Source organism: Oculina patagonica, chromosome 5, assembly GCF_052425735.1.
Source record: "Oculina patagonica isolate OP01 chromosome 5, crgOcupat, whole genome shotgun sequence".
NCBI classification, from domain to species: Eukaryota; Metazoa; Cnidaria; class Anthozoa; order Scleractinia; family Oculinidae; genus Oculina; species Oculina patagonica.
In genome coordinates this window covers 10,976,965-10,993,714 of record NC_135762.1, presented here as the reverse complement: position 1 = coordinate 10,993,714, position 16,750 = coordinate 10,976,965, and the positions used below count along the sequence as shown (strand labels likewise).

General features: G+C 39.3%; 2 protein-coding genes across 2 annotated transcripts; both read left to right on the top strand.

Annotated features, from left to right (window-relative positions):
- Positions 1 to 2: 2 nt before the first annotated feature.
- On the top strand, positions 3 to 5,979 carry LOC144655440 (uncharacterized). The gene is made up of 4 exons (XM_078515691.1): positions 3 to 427; positions 1,583 to 1,876; positions 2,679 to 2,966; positions 3,376 to 5,979. Exons 1-4 carry the CDS (start codon positions 247 to 249, stop codon positions 4,497 to 4,499), a joined length of 1,887 nt encoding a protein of 628 aa, XP_078371817.1. The 5' UTR covers positions 3 to 246; the 3' UTR covers positions 4,500 to 5,979.
- Positions 5,980 to 10,347: 4,368 nt separating this feature from the next.
- Positions 10,348 to 16,473, top strand: LOC144655439 (pituitary homeobox 2-like). The gene is made up of 3 exons (XM_078515690.1): positions 10,348 to 12,937; positions 13,241 to 13,422; positions 14,896 to 16,473. Exons 1-3 carry the CDS (start codon positions 12,838 to 12,840, stop codon positions 15,439 to 15,441), a joined length of 828 nt encoding a protein of 275 aa, XP_078371816.1. The 5' UTR covers positions 10,348 to 12,837; the 3' UTR covers positions 15,442 to 16,473.
- The last annotated feature ends 277 nt before the right edge of the window (positions 16,474 to 16,750 follow it).

Genomic DNA, 16,750 nt, shown 5'->3' with positions numbered 1-16,750 from the left:
ATAAAGAACTGGTGGAAAGAGTTCTTTCAAAAGATGTCTTGCTCACAGTGGTCGAGTAGGCGCATTCTCGGATTAACCAGCAAGCAATATTTTGCTTGAAAAAGGAATTCCATTCACTGTAGGGGCCGTGAACTTGTCATATATCATGTGGTGATATTTCTTTATGCCGAGTATTTATTACCGAATAGGGACGTGATATTGAAGATAGAAAAAATCCCAGCCAGTGTCACTGACCCAAAATCAGTAATGGATGCGTTTCAAAGCTTCTCCTTTGCTCTGAGTGTTTTGGCGTTGTTGCTTTCTGTAGCAACTCTTATAAGATCTAACACCAATACCGCCGAGTTGTTTCTTATCCGTGGAAGAATTGAAGAACTGGAGATTCAGCTTTCAAAGGAACAGGCTATCCAAGATTTCCTCCGTACGCCTGGTAAGTAGAAAAACAATTCTTCTTCGATTTCATGCATCTCAGTGAAGAGTTCGATTGTAAAGAATGATACAGATACACGTCCTTTCCTTATGCTGCTTTATCAGAATGAACTGATAAATATCGTCCCGGTTTTTCATACGCCATTTCTTTTTTCCGGATAACTAGTAGTAGATGTTGGCCTCGAGGTAAATACAGGAGCTATCCCAGTGTTCTAGTTTGTGATTATGCTGTGACGTCATTTGAAGACCTTTTTCTGTACTTACAAACACAGAGCCGATGATATAGCTAGGGGATCTGACCGAAAAAATTAAGTAAGTGTGGATCACAGGGACCAAAGAGACCGAAATTTGTAAATTCTTTCTCAAAAATACGGACACCTCTATAACAGTTTTAGATTACAACTGTGCCTAAACACGAACATTCTCTTCTGTTCTTCCAATTCTCCTTAGATCTTATACAATAATTTGAAGCAGAACAAGATTGCCTGAAAAAGTAATATCTAATGGAAAAAACAACGCCAAAAGGGTGGCTTTTTTACTCTATAACTATGCAATTTGGAGAGAATTTTGGGCGGGTTGAGTGAGATGTTCAAGTGCTTGATTCTCGTGAACTGCCTCTTTAGTTTTACATAAAAAGTTGTGAGAATTTAGGACTCAATCAATGCTGATTGAGAATTAAATGATTTACAAGCTGCGAGCCATGGACTTTGTGCTGTGTGTCTTTTTGTTTCAAAAAAGTGTTATTTATAGATCCTGGATCATAGAGAGGTATACATTTCCACTGCCAGCTGAAAAAACTGGTGTCGTTTCTAATTTGCCAGTTAAAATTTCCCGTCGTTTGACAGTTGTCATTAAGGATGACGAGGTCAAGCCCTTACTTGGCATTACAAAAAAAGACTTTATTGAACGAAGTTTACATGATGGCCCTTCTCAAGCAAGAAAAAAAAAAGAATACAAAATGGAAGAAAGAACTAAAATCTAAAAAGTGTAAAACATTGGTGAAACCCTATTTTAAAAGTATCAGTTAGAAAATTAAAAAAGTTTTCACTTAGAAGTAGCCAGCGTGATTCTTCGGTTCAGTATGAATAAATCGCCGCAAACTATCAGCTTCTTAAGACTTGTACGTTTAAAATTATTCCTTGATTTGATCACACAGAGAAGTTACAGGAAACCAAGCCTAAAGATCCGCAGAGAAGGTTTGCTAGAGATCTGGGGACAGGCAACGAGTCGAAGACAAGTGGCAAGAGCAAGAAAGGCATCAATCGCAAGATAAAACTGGAAATAAAGAATGAGATTCGCACAATGATAGGATCGTTAAATCAAGTGTTTTGTGCAGAAGAAGAGAGACTTTGTTTTGGAGGTCCAAAAGGAGATAAAGGCGATTCAGGTCCTCAAGGAATTCGTGGCGAAAAAGGTCTGATTGGACCTTTAGGCCCGAAAGGACAAAAAGGTAAGTCGATTTAAAGGAGATATGTCAGTCACGGTATTTTAAGTCATTTTTCAGACTACTTTCAAATTGTAGGAAAACCTGAAAATAATAGTTTTCCAAGGTAGATAAACACCAAAGGAGAAATAAAACCCCCGAAAATAAACAAGGATTGTTTCGACTGACGAAGATTAAGACGGATTACGAGCCACAAACTACCTCTCTGTGAAGATTATGTCTACACTCCGGACACAGTGCACCAGCGCTCCAACCCAGACCAATCAATTCCTAGTGTCACTGCGCCTCTTGTCTCCTCAATGTAAGAACCCCCCGATATAAGAAACAAACCTTATAGAAACGTGGAATGAAATATAAATAGAAATATTAAAGTTTAATATTCTCAGGGATGTATCATTCTTCCTGTGACACGCCCTGTGATGGTAAATCCTCCTGCTTTGCTAACAAAACTTTACATATGAGCATTCCTTCCATCTAAATAAGTCATTCTATACAGGTTCGCGCCTAATAGCTTACATTTGTGACCCTCTCCAGTACCGTGCTTACGACGCTTACAGGCATCAACATATTTTAAAAATGTTCGGGTTGTAGCCAGGCATGTTAAAAATTCGAATTAATAAGTTGACACTGGCTAACGGCGTCCTGTTAAAATGCCGTTGAACATTTACATTTTTATCTTGCTGAAGAAGGCAACAGTAGTGGCCGAAACGTCCAAAAACAATATTTTTAGCCAGTGTCAACTTATTAATTCGAATTATCAACATATTTTCTTTTGTTCCTTTTCGTTTGCTTTATGTTATTGTTCCAGGTGATCCGGGCATCTCTGTTTCCATTCCTACAATCACTACACCATCAAAAGTGGTAACAGTCCAAGAGACACACACAACCTCGTTACCGTGCAAAGCCGAAGGACTCCCTACACCAAAGACAACCTGGGACCGAATCTACGGGTCTTTACCCGGCGGTCGTCACGTGATACATAACAATGGTACGATGGTTATAAGTGGAACACTGCACAAGGACGCTGGAATGTACGTGTGTCAGGCTAAGAATGTTCTGGGAATTACGAAATCAACCATTTTGTTGATTGTTCATGGTATGAGTAACTCTCTTGCTTTTGTTAAACCTTATTAATAAAAACATCTCAATTCTCGGTTCAATAAAAAGGTTTAAGTCTGCTTGCCCTGAATAATTCCTTTTGTATACTTTAATTAGGAATACAGTTCAATCCCGATAACTCGAACCTTCAAGGAAATCGAAATAGGTTCGAGATGTCGGGAGTTCGAGTTATCGAGGGTAAAATTAGTAAGAAAATGACCTGAAGGGAAATCGAAAAAGGTTCGAGTTACTGAGGGTTCGAGTTATCGGGATTCAACTGTACACCTATACGTTGTAACCGAGGCCACTTGAACAATGAAAACCGATCACATATTGGAGAGTAGAAAAGGCGCATTGTAAGAAGCCACACATACTAAAACTATGACACATCCTTTTTATCTGTCTAGTTCCCGTTCGATTTACAAAGAAACCACATCCCGTAAAGATCGAGGAAGGACAAAACGCAACGCTGACCTGCGAAGCGTCTGGATTTCCTGAACCCGCGATCAATTGGACAGCGTCATCCGCGAGGGGGCGCATGCACGCGGAGACATCTGTCAAGGGACGGCTCACCATCAGCAATGCTAGCTTAGAAGACAGCGACAGGTACACTTGCACTGCGAAAAATGACGTGAATGAAGTCAAAGCTTTCGCGCACATTTCTGTACTCCCTAAACTAAAGTTTCTCACCCACCCAGCCGCGCAGTTTATGACTTATGTTGGCGGCAAGGTTTCGCTTCTGTGCCAAGCAACCAGTGGTACTGTTACTTGGTCTAAGCAAGGCACTGCTATGCCGAAAGCTCACAAGATTTTGCGCAACGGCACTCTGATGATAAATATCACTTCTTTTCACGATGGCGGGTTGTATACTTGCGCGGCGAAAAGCGAGGTTGCTACCATAAACGCCAGCTCTGTGTTAACAGTACATGCAAGATCGTGCAGTGAGTTAAGATTAGCGGGTTATAATCGCAGCGGTGTTTTCGATGTTAAACCAGATAAAGATTCACCGACCTTCAAAGTGCGTTGCAATATGACTGATAAGGGTGGCGTGGGGGTGTCACTGGTCAGTCACAACTCGGAGCAAAGGACCATTGTTAAAGGATACATGTCTCCTGGGAGCTATATGAAAAATCTGATTTACGACGGCGTTACCTTGGCTCAGATCACACACCTCATTCAAGCTTCAACCCATTGCGAACAGTTCATTAAATACGAATGTCATCACTCGGTGCTCCTGTGGGAAGGATTGCGTTACGGCTGGTGGGTGTCGCGTGACGGAGAGAAGATGACGTATTGGGGAGGAGCTTCTCCTAAGACTGACATGTGCGCGTGCGGAATGAACGACTCGTGCGCAACAGGCGGGGCGTGTAACTGCGATGCCAATGACATGACGTGGCGTGAGGACAGTGGACTGTTGACTGACAAGTCAAAACTGCCGGTGACGCAGCTCCGTTTTGGTGACACGGGTGATCCAAGGGTAGAGATAGGCTTTCACACATTGGGAAAGTTAAAATGCTATGGGATTGCTTAGATCAGTTTACGAGTCAAGGTGACTTTTTGCAATATCTGGATGGCAAAACTGAGTCACATCCAAATTAGATTTGTTTTGGGAATTCCAACTGTTCCAACCACTAGAAAAAGTAATAAGTTACAATTTAACGGTGCACCGTTAGTTAAAACAGGTCTGCGGTCAGACTTACATAATTCGGTTAAGGTGGGTTTATTAGAATATGCACCAGAGGTTAGAGATTTTTCCAACTACTTTTTGAATTAATTTTGTGTGTAATTGTTATAATTGTGTCTACTTAATTGACACGCTTTATGAAATTTATAATTGTTATTATACAAATCTATACGTTTTTTTTCGTTAGTAATTCCAAAAGAAAATAAGCAAGAAATACGAGTTATAGGATTAGTGAAGGTGTAGTCTATGTAATACAGCTGTATCTTAGACATGGATTATGTTGTTTCACGACTTTTGCACTACTAGTTTGCGATGATATTTCTAAGAGCCTTTTCATATGTAGACGAGCCAGTCCGGTAGGCGTATTGGATCTGTTAGCCGAGGAGAATTTTGTCTCGCAATCATAGTTTGCAAAAAAAGAGAAAAAACTGTACGACAAGCCATTTTTTGTTCCAGCTTAATTAAGGCACTTTAAAGACTCCTCGGTAGCCGGAGCAAATTTTTTTTATGGAAGAAGTAACATCCCGTCAATCAAAATTCCCATCGCGTCTGAGGAGGACTATTCGACAATTAAAAGTCTGATTGGGTACACAATTTTGAGTGCCAAATATTTGCTGTTTTAGACTGTTTTTCCTTTGGTGACAAAAAACTGTTCAATGAAAATAGTTAAGATAAACTATCGGGAAAGCCACTTTGACTAGGATGCCCTCTCTTACACTGCACCGAATTTTTGGCACCTCTCGATAAACTTGTCTGGTACCCGTACTTCGTCACACTTGCCTACCGTGTTTTGGGAACCTACCGTAAGTTTTGGGTATTACGCATTGTCGAGTTCTTGTGATTAACGAGATCTAATTTTTACGATCTATTTTTTTAGCGAGATCTAAACTTATCGATTAAATTGCAATTGTACTGGTCTACTAGTGGAGCAGTTGCTATTGATTTTGGTGCAAGAAGCCTTCTTCCTGTTGTTTTACTATTCGATACCCCTCTATTGTTCTCTCAAAGGGTAGCAAGCCTGGCATTCATGTAAGAACTTGCGGAAGCTGCTACCAGACCCACCGCAACTGTCACGAGGAAGTAAACTCCCGAACTATTCACTTTATCGAAGCGTTCATTGTTATAAGTTTATTTTGTGTCTGATCCTAGGCTTATATTACCGTTTGTGTCTTGTCGCAGATCGACAGTAATATATTGACTGTCAGTGACCGCTTGCTCTAAACGAAGATAACTAGACAGATTTGTATTCATCAGTTAATCTAGTCAAAACGAGCCAATGCCGACTACTAAGAAGAATACTAATAAAATAATTAAAGTGAAAACACGACTAATTTTGTTGATATTTTTCTTAGCTCAAGTGCATGAATGTATGATATCAGAAGATTATTTTCAACCACTTTTTAATTGCGGCTTTGTCAGTTCTTGTCCATGGCATTTAACAGTTATTGTATACTCACACGAGTTGCTCAATGTATATAACTTTAAAATCATTTTTGTTTATTTGTGTAAAACATAAATTTAATACTTAGTCCTTAGACACCACCTTCAAAAAAATCAAGGTTTTACCTTAAATACCTTACCTACCCACCAGGTGGTTTTGCCAAAGTTATTTTTTTTTTAATTCAAAGAAAATTTGTGCAGTGGTTGTCAGTGCTAAAGCGTTGCCCTTTTTCGACATCAAAAACTGATTTTGTGAACACTATATACAACTATTACTAAACAAGTCTGAAGGTAAAACTAATTACAGTGGACGAGTTTGGTTTTTGTCGGTAACTCCATCGTTTGAAAGATAGAACATCATAGTATCACCCTTCAGTGGCGAGTTCAATATTTGTCAGTAATTCCTTGACTTGGGAAAGATAGCTTCACTAGTTTTAATCAAGATTAAACAACTTGAAGAGTATACGTGACATATAAGATTGAACAATTTAATTTACTCTTGAAATCCAAGTGTTAACAACATTCAGTGGTTAACTTGAAATGGAAGACATGCGGCTCTGGTTGGACCTACTCGACGTAACAGTCAGAGGAAACTAATTAATCTACAAAACAGTAACAAGAGCTTAACTGCTGACAAGCTATCAGAGATATTGACTCTCCGTTGCATGTCTTATTAGAAGTGAAACGAATAATATTATTACGTGAAACTGACGCACATGAGTGCAGTTGTGTACTTCTTGTGAAAACTAAACTACACCCAACGCTTGGAAATGTTACGCCTCTCCGATACTACGTAGTTTGCACTTGTCTTTATAGTACATTGACGAGGTAAAACTGCCAATACAGCACATATTTAATAACAACTAAGGGATCAATGATATTATTTTCCCATTGTCGATGTGACGGCCCATAAAAAGCTTACAATAATGGTGACATTTATGAACAACGCGTTCGTCACTGACGTCAAAGGAGTGTCGATGGTGGCCATTTCAAAAGGGACCGCCATGGCAATTTCATTTCCTGTTGCCTCGCTTTGTTTCACTCTGAAAGGAAGTGTTTCATGTTTTTGGTGTCTTGATGCAGCCTTGTCATCAAGTGTTTCACAAAGTTTACACAAGAGGTAAACACGCGGTTTCCGATCATGAATATATTATGATGAGCCATCACTACGTTTGAAAGCATCAACCGTCTCACGCTTGGCGTCAAATATGGGGGTTTTGTAACCCATCTTCTTTGATTGTGTGTAACAAACCCTTTAAAATGAAAGCTACAGAGCAATAGCATGGTATTATACCAAATAAACTGAAACTCGGGAAATGAAATACCGAAGATTGCCTTTTTAGCTCTCTAAGGAACCGTTTCTGCAGCTGAAACTGACTAACAACATGATGAGAGAAAACCCAATAGTCGTTCTCTGAAGTTTTTCTCTGGATAAGTTTATTGAAGGAAAATAAAAAACCCACCGATAGGTAGAGCTATATATGACTTGGCTTACTGAAAAGGTCCATACTGAACTTAATAGTGCTGTTATCAGTATTGTCAGCATTTAAAGATAGCGTTGTCCCGTTTCAGTTGCCAATAAGGGCGATAAACCTTTTATATCTCAGAAAAAGGGTTTATAGAATTGCATTGCCGTGATTTTATTCACTTAATGTGAACACAGTGCATAATGACGAATGAGCAATGTTATTACTTTTAGATTCCTTCTCTTTACTAACCGAGCTCGACGGTACGAATTGGGACACGATGAAGATTCCACAACCCTGACATGATTAACTGCATGTCACATAAAAAGACTGACATCAAAAGGGAATGGAAGGAACGTTTTCGAAAGCTGACTACGTTTCTGGCCGGTTGACTAGAAAACATTTAGTGGAGTACCATGTAAAGAGTTTAGAATTCTTTTCTCTTGGGCAGTTTCCATTATCTTTGCCGCCAAGTCGTTCAAGCAAAGGTTCTGTAGGTTGGCTGACTAGGTAATTGCACACTTGCCTCTCCTCAAGCCAGCTAATGTCTGTGACCAGAGACCGTTATAAGCTATTAAGCCGATACCTTGTCGCTAGGCTCGTTCATCGGAGTGTACAAGCTTGGAACAATAGGGTCACGAAACGAGGATCTGGTGTCAATAGCGTAATCTTCTAAGCCGGCAGTTTAAATGGATGGGATAGACACCTGGGCTAGAACACACCACTAAACACTTGACCTGTTTGTTGAACTGAAACGATTTGTACTTATCGTAAAATTTTATACTGTTCTGTGTTGTGTCGAGGTTGAACTTTCAGTCATAGAAGTTTCATTGACATCCATGTGGTGGGGGTAAAACTACATACGCTGGAGTGAAAGTGATGGAGGCATTTCTGAGACGTTGATTTTACCGTGGCTTATGTTGGCAAATGAAGTTGTTTCGCCTTGACGTAACTGTGGATCGTTTAGTTTTTTTTTGTTCAGATAGTTTAGAGAAGCAGCATTATCCTAATGCACCTTCAGCATCTGCGATTCGGCTCATCTCTAGTACTCGAGCTTGCTGTGATTTCTGAGACAAAACGGCACTGTCCTTCGCTTAGTCTGCATGGGATAAAGTCATTAAGATTCAGAAGATTCAAAGCAAAAACAAGCAAACACTTTAGTTACGAGCAAATTGGTTAAGCTCTATAAACGCATGATAAGAGTAACTTAGCAGGCTGCGAATAGGCACATCTAGCCTTTGACCGACAAAAAAGAAGTTACCACGTTTAAAGCAAACAACGTGAAGATGCATCGCCCAAACGGTTGGTCTATTTATCCAGACCTACGTAATTAATTCAACGTTTCCAACTCGCAAAGCTAACAAACCCAATGATCTGTCATCTTGAAAGTCTTTTGTTGTGTTTCATTCAGCTTATTGCTTTAGTAAACCGCGAAAGCCATACCGCTTATTGCTCCACTGGAGTCTGCACCAGACGTCACTTGCGTATAACAATGCCTTGTTTGCATTTCTCTCAATCCACTGAAAAGAGGTAATAACTTTTTAATTTCGGATCAATGTCCTCGCAGTCATCACTTGTGACAATTCACTATGTTTGTCATCGCTTCACTACAAGGGCAACCGGCCGCAAAACAAAGAAAGTAATAATAGGTGGAGGTTTCCTGTTAATTGAAAAATTCCTTGGTTGTAAAAGTTTTCAACAGGATACGCAAAGACAAATTCCCGGGTTATTGAGTGGTTTTGAAATCTTCTGGGATTAAAACTTTCCATTCACACGTTGTTCGGAATAGTTTCGAAAAACTTCAAGACACTATATTATAACTGTATCAAACCAATAACATGTATACCTCAGTGCGAAAACTTTAATAAACTCTCAATTAGTTCAGGAAAAACGGTATAATTTAATGTCCCTTGTCAGCCCTTAATAGTTTATTTTCAAGAGCGTTTAACTTCAGAATTTAACCGCTTGTAGCCAGTCTCAATACATCGTCCGATGAACAGGTGACGAGATAAAGAAAATCGAAATTAAATCAACATCATTGGAGAAATTGTCTTGAGGTGTCACCAAACTCTCAGAATTATCATTTAGCAAAAACCTTTGGCAATCTGTAACCCAAGAACTAATGTTTCGTGCTTGAGAAGGGTTAGATCCCTTTATAACCAACCGTTCCTTTTTTGGAAAATTGCCTAAAAAATGCGCCGAAAATGTCGGCTACTGCATGCTAAAAACAACAACAAAAAACAATCTATTTTTCATAGTATTCAAAGGAGCATGTCTAAAATACATAATACCGTTTTTTAAAAGGCAACATGGTTCAAAGAACATCTGAAAAATTTGTATTTCGCGGAAAGGAGGTGTCGCTTTTGAAAGTGAAAGGCAGCTACTGGTTTAAAGTAATTCATTAGCGAGTCAGCCTATCCCAAATTATGCCACAAGACAACAAAATCGCCATCCACGAACCTAGTAAAGAATCTGAATCTTTGTTATCGTCGAATTTCACAGATTAAACAAAAAATATATGTTCTGACATAACGCCAGCCAAAGATGGAAAAATAAAATGAAAGCATAATATCGACTATAAGACATGTTCTTCAACCAACCTGGAACAATAACGCGAACAGTGAAAGTTGAAATCGGTGTGATTACCGAAAAATAGTCTTCTATGAACAATGTCTTCAAAATATTTCCGAACACATTTCGCGGTATGCACACAGGGAAAGCCGAAAATGATCGAAACACTAAATCAGAAAGCTAGGACTTCATTTGCGTTGAAAATAATCTCAACAACCAGTTAACAGACTTATTTTATTTATTACAGAGTGGTATAACATGAGTCTATCTTTGATGTCGTCTTTGACGAAGTGTATACAGTTTATTATTATGTACAACTAAGACTAAGAGATGCAGCAATCTTTTCGTACTTGAATTTAACCAGGAATAATATCATTATATCCAGAATGTACATTGCAAAGCTTACCAGCCCTAATTAATTATTCACAACAAACATTTTCAGTTACATCCACAATATTACCACATGTACAGTGAATCAAAAAAGAAGACATGGTCTTGTCATTTTCGAATTTATACAGATAAAAAGTAACTATCAAAGAAAAATAGAAAACCAAGCTATTTTGTTGTAAAATTTTAAGTAGCTTATCTTGAAAACTTTACTGACAATAAATGTTTACAGACCGGTCTTCGAGCGTAGGAAAAAGATTCGTGAACAGTAATGAGTCCAAACACTTTCCGTGTTTCATCCATGCTATCCGTTGGTAAAATTATCAAACTCGGCGTCAGTGACAGCTCGCACCCATCGGCTCCTTTCGGAAGGAAACCGTGCCATGTAAAGCGATTCTTTTGTTTGTTGTCGCACACAGTACTCGGCATAAAACATATACTCTCCCTTTAAAAGTTCAATTAAGGCAGCTTGTTTCATAAATGGACGTTTTAGCTGAACACACAGTAACACAAGCTTACTGCAGGAAGAGAGACGTTTCACTTGTACTTTGCAAAGTGTTTCTAGTTAATTAAAAAATCTTTGTTAGCTTTTCTCAAGATTAATAGCTAATTAGCAAGCGATAGAGCAAGCCGACGGACAACACGGATAGTCCCTAAGTATTTGACGAATACAATTTTCTTCCCTATGAGAAGATTAGACAGTGTACAAAAACCGAAGAAGTGGCTTTTCGTTAAGCCTCGAACACTCTCAAAGCTAACTAGAACTAGAGCCGACGGACACTGTTCTGATTTATTTGACGTAATCGGAAAGAAGTAAAAACGTTTTCAGTAAACATTACCCGCTCTGTCGGTAGAGGAACTAGCTCTACAAATAATGAATATATTAACAAGTTTGGCGTAAGAAATAATTTCTTGCCGAATAAAATTTAGAAAGAGCTTCCTGATAAATTTTATGAGAAAATTACAGAGAATCTTGTTAGACTTTCAGCATCGTAAGTGATATCTAAACACTTTTTAAATTGCATTTTGCGTCAAGTCGCAATTTTGGATTCACAGGTTTCTCGCACATCCAAGCGCCTTTGTGAATCTAATAAAATGACAAAAACACATGAATGAAACAAATCTGCGGAAGGCGCCAAGACCGAATTTAATAAACTATTCATTGTAGACAACACAAAGCGGTCTCAAAAGGTTCTGTTTACTCGCCACTGTCTTTTATAACAAATTAATCGATACATGGACTTTAATAAAGTTTTGACTTCACGAAAATTTTGCCTTTGTGCGTTAAACAAACATCCAAAAATCTAATCAGCAATGAGTGGGAGACCTAGCTATGCCGTGACATCGACATGTGCAAAAAAAATATCAACAGTATTTTTTTAACGATTTATATTATAGGTTTGAAGTTAGGCCGTTTTTTATCGCTCGACACTTAACCGTTAAACTGTTTGACGATGGCCTAAACGTCCTTTAATTTACAATTGCATGCAGGACGAGAATGACAGAAAAAGCCTCTTGCTAGCTAAAAGTCAAACGGTTTACAAATCAAAACGCAGCACGGCTAATTACAACTCGATGGCTTCCTATCAAAGCGTATTAGCTCGACAATGAAGTACTTGAATAAAATTTAATCAACAAATTCTTGTCAAGTTGTTTTGCCTGTTCGCCCTGGCACAGTCAACTTTATTTACACATTATTAGGAATACGATACTTTATTAAGTAAGCGCAGACGGTTCCTCCGTCCAATCGCGCGCTTTAGTCAAAAATCGAAGAAGCTTTTCAACAACAACGCGCTGTTTGTTTCGCTTGACTTGCCTGAAACGGTCCGCTTCGATAGAGATTTCGTGGTTTCGATGTTCCGTGGCCTCCTCGCTTTTTTTTCTGCTGTGTGACGCAAAGACGTGAATGAAATTTTCCGGCGGATAATTAGCCAACGGCACCTCACAAAAGAGTCGGCGCCACACACCGCAATTGACATTTGCGAAGTATTTTTCAAACTAAACAATTGAAAGCGTTAAAATGTAATTAATATAGATATGAGTTTATTTATAATCAGGCTGTGTTGTGATTGGTTGACGCTACTTTGAGCTTCGAAGTACAGTTTGTAAAGAAACTCAGTGACGCATAAAGTCACAGACCCAACTTGGACGCATGCCGGTTGGATCGCGGCCGGGCCTATAGCGTACCAGCTTACCTTCGCAATCAAGACATACCATACTAAAGTCCAGCTCAGCGCCTAAGGTGACTTAAAGGTTCTTGCAGTGCCACAAGAAATCATCGTGCAGAGAATTTTCAGCACCAAAAAATACCCGCGAGTAAGATGAGTTCACCAAGAGACTCGCCTGAATTGCCGCCGTACGACATCAACAACAATCGGCCGAGCAAAGACTTGTCAGACAAGTGTGTAGACTCGCTCGAAGGTAAGATTTTCCTCTCGGGGAAAAAGAACGTAGATTACCTTCCAGGATTCTAGATAACTAAGTTCTAATTAGTTCAGGATTTCTCAGGGATTAAGTGTTAATCTTGCCTGAAACAACAATATGTGTTCTTACTTTTCACAATTGAACGTGCGAACGCGCTGTACGCAGTGAAATGAGCACTTTTGGCACATTCCAGGAAGAACGGACTCAATGTCTCCTCGCGCGGATCGTGTTTTGCCTGCTCTTATTCCCCCTGGAAGGTGCTAATCATTCGATAAATGTTGTTTACGTTTTGTCCTGCAGAGAGTGCGTCCGTGGATGGCGATGGATTGAAGCAGAAGCGAAAGCAGCGAAGACAACGGACACACTTCACCTCGTATCAGCTTCAGGAGCTGGAGGCAATGTTCTCTAGGAATCGCTATCCCGACATGGCTGTCAGAGAAGAGATCGCTATGTGGACGAGTCTCACAGAAGCGCGAGTCCGGGTATGTAGAGTGCACAAGACAAACACTCATTTCGGGTCGGGGCCGGTGTTCGCTACCTGGGCGAAGTCTCGGTTGGGCGATGTTAAATAATTGAAACGCAACGGAGTTATCAAACGTTTGGTTTGATGCACGAAAACGGCCTGCAAAAATTTACCTGGAAACTGCTCTATTTCCTGCACAAAGAGATCGCTTTTTATTATCGCTAAGCTTACAAGGAATATGGCATGTTTGTTTGCATAAAAACAAGCGCCACTTAAGTCTTGCATTTTGAATACGGAATGAAAAAAGGCGAACAGGCTGGTTGTACTTGTGCTCGACGCGTAAATTATTTACATCACCACAGAATAACCTGGAACATATTCAAACTAATGGTACCGCCTTAAAAGAAAATTTGGTAATGGCTAGTTTTCATTCTCTTGGTCGATAAAATGCTGCGATCGCGCGGAGAACTAGTAAATTGGGATTAGAATCACTTTAAAGACTCGAATATCGTCAAGATGTTTGCTTTTTTAATGCATTTCTTCAAAATGTATTTCCGTGCAATTACATTGTTTACTTCAGGATTCGCCAAACCGTTTCAAAAGCACCTGGCAGTCAACAAACCGGCTAGTGCTCGATTGTCGCCTATTCAGCGTCGTGACCAGCGAAAAAATAGCAAGGAATTGAACATCTCGTGCTCAGATTTCTTGTCAGCCTTCTTAAGCCCTTTTTGCCCCGTTAAATCTTCCGTACCACCTAGATGATAGAACTGGAAGGCTTTCAGTGTTAACACCTTTGCAAATACCTGAATACCAACCGTACCTGTATTGTGGCGATTAGCAAAGACAGGTGAATTTTCTGAAATGGTTATAGAAAACGCTAAACAACGAGTAAAATTTTATGTTTCCTTTCAAAAAGGTTCGGTGAACTCTCGAAAATATATCGATACACGAACTCGCTGAAACATCCGGTCTTTAAAAAAAAAACTAATGACATTTTACTGCGCCCAGCTTTCGTCTTCTCTTTATGAAAGCTGCCTAATTACAAACTCAAACGTGCGAAAAAACTTGTGGGGACTCATTTCACTTTTCACACTTAGCTCCGAAGGATAAAAGCGTGGTCTTAACTGGGCTTTTAAAAACAGTAGCTCGTCGACATTTTAGTCTGGTTTCATACAGCCCCTTTGAAGCTCAGCACTTCAGCTTTCCCATTGATAACATTAAAAACGTTTATCTCCTAAGAACATTGGGGTTTTAGCGAGAAGGGAAGCTTGATTTTTAAGTAGACTATTAAATAAATGTCAAACTTTTGTGTTTGTATCTCATTTTATTAACGACGAGATTCACAAAACACTCACAGCAGCAATTTATCATGACATTATTTATTAGATTGCGCATCACTCGGCTAATACGTCTGTACATCAATGTACACGTAAGCGCGAGAAACAAACAACGCTTTCAATAGATTTGACATATATATTTTTTTCTCTTACAGGTGTGGTTTAAAAATCGCCGGGCGAAATGGCGCAAAAAGGAGAAAAACAACCCGCCGAACATGCTCGGGCAGGAAAAAACCAGCGCAATTATTCCCAGCGTCAATGGATTTTTCGAAAGCTCAAGCTCTATTCGTTACGAAAGCTCCGAAACGCCTCCGTCGGTTTATCCCAACTACGGAGCAAACTACTGGAGCAAGGGAGCTACTAGCATCGGCTACAGCACCTTACAGCAGAGCAGTAACAGTCTGGGTTACAATTCGTTCAGCCAAATACCTCCTCCTTGCCCTGTTCCACCACAAATATCAGGGTCGTTGAGTCCGTTCTCAACTCCGATGACGAACGAAAATAGTTCATCTTACGCTCCCAACTCTTCAAGTGTACCGAGCGTCCCTTGTGGTTACCCTCCAACTTATGGATACCAAGATCAAACTTCGGTGTATTTAAAAGGTAAAGGTTCCTCATTGAACCATCATCCGAACTATTCTCAGCCGAATCCTTACAGTTCATATCCGTATGGGATGGCCGAAATACCGATTAATATTTAGACCTGACAAACAATATCTAAGAATGGAGTCACTCGTGCGATTGCACGTAGCAGAGAAGTTTTTAAAAACATTGTTTTTAAGGTGCTTTTTGTCAGAAAAGCATTTGCTAGAAGCAGAACAGCTTGAAACATGTTTTTCAGTTTGATTTAAAGGTTTAAAACCGAAGTTAGCACCAAAGCGTAATTAAAAAGCAAAAACAATCTCTTGAAGTTAATAGATTCAATCTAGCTAAGGTTTGGGTGTTTAGTGAATGCTGAATACAAATTATTAAAAGGTTTTAGTTACAAGATTCAATGTATTTAAAGTAGTTAAAGAAAAGATTGACATGTTAGTTCTTAGACGAACAAAGTGCTTAAAGTAGTTGAAATTATAGAAAAAAGTTTAAAGGACCTCGAATTCTTTCTTGGTGAGAATGTAATATTGCTCAATATTCTTCGTAGACGCTTTAAGGGACCACGCTTCACCGACATTCAAATTTCCCTTTTGTTCTTAACAGACTTTCGGCGCATAATTTTGGTGGGCGAAACGAACAAGTCGAGTATATTTGCCAAAGTTAATTCGTGTAAATCTATCTACTCATTCAGCTAAGAACGTTTTGATACCGGCTATAAGCGTTTTCTAATAATGGTTTTGTCTCGCGCCCGTGTAGTTCTCGCTTCTTAATCCCAATCTACATTGACTTAGTTATTAAGGTAATATCAAACTATTCTTGTGTAAGACGATGAGCTGTTGAAAAGTGCTAACTAAAATGAATAAGTCTTTCCTTTTAATCTTAGCTGTGAGAAGTCACAACTTACAAGCGTTTAATGAAACGACACGCCCGTGTTACGTTAACAGACACTTCTGAAAAGTATACGCGCCCTTTAGCGAAGTTTCGTAACGCAGACAACTCTGAATTCTAAAGGGCCGATTGCGAGACCGTAGTACCAACAATATTTTAATGCAATCTCTAGAGGCCGCGTTGTTTTGCCCTGGGAATTTTCAGCTGTATTTAAGTTTGTACAGTCAATAAAAGACTAAATGTTGTGCGCAGTCTTTGTGTGTTAATTCACTCTTTTCATATACTGAGACAAAAGAGAGAAATCTATTGTATAATTTCCTTCAGTCCTAAAAGGGCCGCTTCAAAGCGCTTCGATTTCGAAGGATCTTCGAAAACTACTTGCGTCTTACTTTGAAGCTGAGAAATTTTACAAAAAAGGATTAAACATTTCCGTTGGTTTGCGTGTTTGGACTATTCAAGACAGAATCGCTGAAGTAAAGAGAAAAAAGAAAATGCAAATAATCCTAACCTATTGAAAATAACTGTTTA

Coding starts and splice junctions, on each gene's coding strand:
- LOC144655439 (XM_078515690.1), top strand. CDS start 12,838: ATGAGTTCACCAAGAGACTCGCCTGAATTGCCGCCGTACGACATCAAC. Junction 12,938..13,240: donor GTGTGTAGACTCGCTCGAAG/GTAAGATTTTCC, acceptor TTTGTCCTGCAG/AGAGTGCGTCCGTGGATGGC. Junction 13,423..14,895: donor TCACAGAAGCGCGAGTCCGG/GTATGTAGAGTG, acceptor TTTCTCTTACAG/GTGTGGTTTAAAAATCGCCG.
- LOC144655440 (XM_078515691.1), top strand. CDS start 247: ATGGATGCGTTTCAAAGCTTCTCCTTTGCTCTGAGTGTTTTGGCGTTG. Junction 428..1,582: donor AGATTTCCTCCGTACGCCTG/GTAAGTAGAAAA, acceptor TTGATCACACAG/AGAAGTTACAGGAAACCAAG. Junction 2,967..3,375: donor CATTTTGTTGATTGTTCATG/GTATGAGTAACT, acceptor TTATCTGTCTAG/TTCCCGTTCGATTTACAAAG.